The 6310-nt window shown below is 34.3% G+C and overlaps 1 protein-coding gene across 1 annotated transcript in view; it reads right to left on the reverse strand.

Moving 5' to 3' along the window:
- The window catches only part of LOC107686687 (phosphatidylinositol 3,4,5-trisphosphate-dependent Rac exchanger 2 protein-like), a 157206-nt gene that overhangs the window by 133715 nt on the left and 17181 nt on the right, over nt 1–6310 (reverse strand). The window contains exon 2 of the mRNA XM_016483777.1: nt 1957–2028. Coding sequence (XP_016339263.1) covers nt 1957–2028 — 72 coding nt within the window. The remainder of the gene's footprint in view (nt 1–1956; nt 2029–6310) is intronic.

The raw sequence follows: 6310 nt of genomic DNA on the forward strand, positions 1-6310 counted from the left end.
AGTCAAATTTTATCTCCTGTATAGACTTTACTGTACAATGACTTAATGTTTTCTAATGTGAGTTAGATCTAGTAACATCTTACAGTGAGTGAACGATATATTTTTAAAACATTCATTAATGTTTGTGAATGTTATTTAATACAAACACTTGATCATTCATGTTTGTTCATTGTGCATTAAGTAATTTTAACAGATTGAACTTTTGATTTTATGTATTAGTACATTTTGAAATTAACCCTAAAAAGAATCATTGCTATAACTATTGTTTATTGATAGGTCATGTTATCTAACACATGGAATCTTATTGTAAAGTGATTTTAATACTACAGTTTCCATCTATTTGATATACACTACTTAAAATATATGTAATCTTATATAAATTTATTATAAAAGCTGAGGTTTGTTATTTACTGAAAATTATATTTTAGCTGTTGTCAATGATCTAATGTTGCATTTGGTCAGACTCAGCCCATTGCTTTACTGAAGTATATTATATTTTCCTTTTACAGCAGTATAAAGAATGGCATTGATTTTTGTACATTTTATATTTGCTTGACTTTATTAATAAAAATAATGTGTTTTTTAATTAGCATGTTTTTGTGTTTTGCTTTAGTACCAAAATTGGTACAGAGAACCGTGGATTTTCACTGGTATTGGTACCGAATACTGAAATTTTGGTACCGTGACAACACTTGGAAGCAGTTCAGACCGAAAGCAAGACCCATAAAATAAGGTGTATATATATATATTTTTTTTTTTCCAGTTTTAGTAATTTAAGTACTTAAACTTTCAGTTACATTGGAAAACAATGGTTAAGTATTTACTTCTAAACCATTTGCACTCACGAGTTGCTAGAACATTTCACAAATAATTGCAATAAACAGCAAGCAACATATTGAATTTAACTAAATGTTCTCACTATTTCTCACTATTTTCACCACAGCTCTATACTTTCCAAGGGTTTCAGCAATTTCATCTTCACACACAGCACATTTTGCTTTAACAATGTAATGTCTCTCAAAATCTGAAATACTAATTTTGCCTAATCACTTTTAAAAACTTTACAGAAAATAATAGAAAATGTAACTCAGTTCAAACAGATAACTTGTGCTCAGGCTGTAATTAGCCTCCTGGCTGGATCGCCACAAAAAGGTATGTAACACTGGTTATCACTATATAACACAATACTATATTACACCAACCAGATGTCTATATGGGGCTAGGTTTGACTCTTAGGAGGATAGAAATGAATTTTGGGCCAATTGGTATGAAATCAGCAAACAGCCGGCACATTTATTACACACAGAAATTAAATGAACAAATATTAAAGAAGGAAATGAATGTATAGATGTCTCAACATAACAATGTCAATGAGGTAAGGAAAATTTAGTGTTGAGTCCAGGTTATTCAATATTGAGTCCAAAAAATAAGTAAATAAATAAAGGAAGAAAATGTCCTTTTGGTTCCTTTGTTATCCGTAAGCAACATACTAAATTTAACAAAATTTTCAAATAGAGACTGAAATAGTATTTATTTAGAAAATGTTTTTTATATATATATATGTATATATATATATATATATAAATAATCTTATATTTTGTAACTTTAAAAAAAAGTTACCAAGGCAACATTTCTAAGTTTCAAGTTTAAGTTCTAATCTAATCTTTATTTTAGCTTTATTTCAATTACTGAAAACTATTTTTACTTATAACAACAATACTGCTCTTATGGACCATATTTGTGATACTTTATGGTGTTTTTTGTCATTTTTTGAAGCTCATTTGCTTTCATTGTATGGAAAATACATCTTTTGAATTTCATGGAAGAAAAAAGTCATACCGGTTTGGAACAACATTAGGGTGTTTAAATAAATATATAATGAACTATTCCTTTAACAAATATTCATTTTTTAAGCTTGAATGCACCCCTAAAACTAATAGTGTGTCCAAAACTCACCTTGACAGTTTCCTCTGTGATATTCTTATCAATTTTAGACACAGCATACTGATTGAGGCGATGAAGAAGTACCTGTTGGGGACACAGGAAAGAGGAGAATGTAAATAGTCAGCAAACAGGAACTGTCTTCCTCCTGCACACGGTCATCTGTCTGAGAAAGACTGAGTTGAATATCCAATTGCACCAAGTTGGATGAAGAGGCCCTGACCGACAGAAACTACAGCAAACTGCAGCCAACACTAACGATCCAACATTAAATCCAATTTCACCTCCGGATCACAGACAGCAGGGAATACATAACAAATGCAATTTACAACCTTCCCAAGGAGAAGGAGAAAGATGCCACAATACTGGGGATCTGACAAAACAGGACTTGAGATAAAAACAACAGGAAGGAAGAGTGACTGCATTTGCCAAGAGACCAGAAATAATGAATATAGTAAATCTCAAGCACTGAGGTTGATGAATAGCTGTGTCCACAAGTCACTTTGCATGAAGGAAATTTGAGTAAACACAAATAAATCATATCATATAGTAAGATCTCTATTTGGAGCAGAGAACGCTGATGGGGAGAATCATTTCAATATAAGCTAAACTATTCACATCTTGTATCAGTGTATCACTGTGTCACACTTGCTTTTTCTATTATAAAACAGCCTGAGATAATTGGGCTGTCATGTCTGGATTATAAACATCTCAAAGCTCCATAAATAAAAGCGTGGTATCTTAGTTGTGGTTGTACATCTTGTTGATTTGTTAATATGAGCGAGGCGAAGGTGGTCAGAAGCTCATTCAGAAATGTTTGGTTTGTGAAATATGCATGCTAAATACATGGTACACGTTCAAACAAAGGCTGAAAGAACATCCTGCATCACGGACCCAGCGCTGTTGAACTGCTTAGAGGTTCATGATAATACAGTTCACATGCCAATTCAGTTCTCCATGTTTTTAAACACAGTTCAGATTATAATATTGCCAAGATTACAATGATTTTTCTAAAGAATGTGACTAGACTATTTTCGCAACATATGTTGACATGGACATCAGTAATCTAATTATTTACCTTATTCTAAATAAGACAATATTATGATTAAGGTGTTTACATGAGTTGCTTTTAGAATATTCCTTTCATGTTCCCGTTTTACATGTTATAGTACATCGATTAATGGCACACGTAATTCAACCCCACGCGACACCATCCGACGTCTCCTCCAGAATTTCAAGTATAAACATATAGTTCGTCTTCGTTATGATGCCATATTTGGGTGTTTCATTTTTCATTTTAGTCCTACAAGACGGTAATAATGTGATTAAGGTGTGTCCATGTCTATACTGCACTTCAATAATGTGACTAAAATAGGAATACTCCACATGTCTTAATTCGATTTGTGTTTACTTGGAGTATGACTTTAGCCAGATTAAGATAATCAAAAATCTCTGTTTATATAGTAGATTATTAATCAGAGTATTGTCTTAATCGTGTTAAAATCGGAATATTGTTGTCCATGTAAACGTACTCACAAGAGCTTTAAGAAAACTGAGCTAGAGGTTTTAAGATATAATAAATAAAAATAAATAAATAAATAAAAACCATCATTCTGACCCCAAACATTTAAATTATAGTATAAATGAATTACACTTCATTTAATGGGGGGAAAAAACTTTGCGCTATCTTTTCAGCTTATGTTTACTCTGATTGTAAACATAAGCTGATATATATATATATATATATATATATATCCTTTTTAATTAATTTCAAACCAAAGATTTTAAATACATACTTATCAAAATATATATTGTTAAAACTATTGAGATTTAATCACCTAGCACTACATGATCCAGTTCCACCATGTTATTTTGGACATACACCATGGTACCACTGTAGTATTGTTTTGCCATGGCATAATATAAAAGTACCATGATTTTACTCTCTGGACCTTCACGGCCACAGTGCTAAAGAGCAAGCAAACCCTTTCCTGTGAATTTTTTTTTTTTTTTGGCAGACAGTGACTGAAGCATCTAGCTGGTACTAATAAGTCAAACAAAGTACAATCTACAGTCTTTTTTCTTGATTTGTATGACACTTCATATAGATGAAGAGATTCAAAAAGTGCTATTTCACTGAAAATGATACCTGCAAAACTACAATTTAATGACAGTACAGAAAACAAGGCATTTCCTGTTAGCATATCTGTGCTGTAAACAGCTCGTCCTCACTGCTAAGTGAGTGGGTCTATAACACTAGGCCAAATAACCAAAGAGAAGCCTTCAACCGGCAAGATAATCACATGCAAACTGAATGTGCTGATTACAAGGCTGAGAACTAACCACTTATATATTTCATCAACTCAAATTGAACAGTTCCAGAACACTCTCCAAACGAAAATCCAAATGAAAGGGCGAATAAAGAAGGAGGCAATGAAACCCGGCTCTGGGTTGCAGCTCGGCTGTGCAGCTAAAGCCTCAGTGCTGATTATGTTTCTGTAGCTGTGCACCACGGCTACACCGGCTGATTAGCAAGTCTAATGAACATGCATGTGGAGTGTCTGTGAACGGCACCTTGCATTGGCTTGACAGGGCTGCTGGTTTGCGCTAACAACATGTAACTTCAGTTTACATTTGCATACGGTTTCATGTCATCTGAGCTTTAAAACAGGTCCCACTGCGATGAGGTTCTGCAGCTTTTAACCTTCCACAGCAAATGCTAGTCTCATTAGATCCAAAAAATGACTGCTTGCAATAGAGATTTAAGAGATAGTTGAGCCAAAAATCTCTGGAAGACAAAAAAATATATTTTGGAGAATGTTGGTGACCAAATTGCTTCAGGTCCCATTGACTTTTATAGTCTTTTTTGTCCATACTATGGAAGTCAATGGGACTCAAAACTGTTTGGAGACCAACATCCTTCTGTGTTCCAAAAAAGAAAGCCATACAAGTTTGAACCAACATGAGGGTAAGTAAATGAAGACCGAATTTTCATTTTTGGGTAAACTATTCCTTTAAAGTTTCCTGTTTTGTCTACAGTAACTGAAAAAAAACTGATTCCAGTACCCATTGAGCATGAGACTTGGGTCACTAAGGAACTTCAGGGTGGAAAGGTGGATGTGATCCAAGGAGACTGCAGGAAAAAACAGCTTGTCCCTTTCAAAGAACACCTCACAAGAATTCAGTCCAAAACGCTTACTCACAAACTCGTGAATGTGAACCACATGCAGACAAACTCACATACACCTGCTGGCCACCGTCTCGTCTTCTTCAGCTTCAGACGGATGCTTGCTGCAGTAAATCCAACCTTTATTAGACAGCCAGATGACCGAATATGAGAGCGCTCTGAACCTGCACCGAGCCATGAGGTCATATTCATACTAATATCTTCACCAGGAGCAGAAAAAGCCAGCAGGGTTTCAGTTAACCTCTTATAGAAAAATATCCAGACTGAATGCAAATTATAGGGGGATTTGAGGGGGTCTGACCACCCTAATCTAAAATAGAAATCTTTAGCAACATTATAAATGTCTTTACTGTCACTTTAATAAAAGAATTAACTTCTTTACAAAAATTCCTACTGACCCCAATCTTTTGAATGTTATAGTGTACATGTATATACGTATGTACTGTATGTGCAGTTCTTGTCATTCCCTCTATTTACTGCCTTCAGGAAGCAATAAATGTATAGTGGCATGTGTGTGTTTGTATGTGTTTGAATATGTTTACGCATTTGTCCGGCTGAGCAGACATGCTGGCCGCCAAACTCCTACACAGTGGCTTGGGCTCATGCTCTGTTTACGTCTGGTGTGTATACATGAGTGTGTTGAAAATTACACAATGCCAGTCTTCATTGTATAACTTTCCAGTCACAGTTCGACTCCAATCAGTGGCCCCGCCTATTTCCTCATGACAGACCATGGCTCTGTAACACCACTTATAGTTATTATGTAATACTAAATTGCAGCGTCTCATCCAAACCTTGAATGGTATGAGTACGGGAGGAATAGCTGTCAATGAATAGCTGTCAAAAATCAATGACAGATTTGCACACAAGATTTCTGACACAAATCATTTTCCCTCCTACCACAACTTATGCATGACAGCCGACTGACAGCTGTAGAATATAGTCTTGAAGAATAAATGTTATCCTCTTCTGCAACAATACAGAACAAGTAGAGAAATCAAACCCAAGCCCATCTAAAGTGAAACTGAAACTACACTGAATAATACAAGACTAGTGATGCACTAATATTACAATTATGGCCAATAAATATAATCTGATAATTACTTTCATGTTATTGCCAATAACCAATAAACATTATATATATATATATATATATATATATATATATATTTTACTGTCTGA

The sequence above is a fragment of the Sinocyclocheilus anshuiensis genome, unplaced genomic scaffold, assembly GCF_001515605.1.
Source record: "Sinocyclocheilus anshuiensis isolate Anshui unplaced genomic scaffold, SAMN03320099.WGS_v1.1 scaffold990, whole genome shotgun sequence".
In the NCBI taxonomy this organism is placed as follows: domain Eukaryota; kingdom Metazoa; phylum Chordata; class Actinopteri; order Cypriniformes; family Cyprinidae; genus Sinocyclocheilus; species Sinocyclocheilus anshuiensis.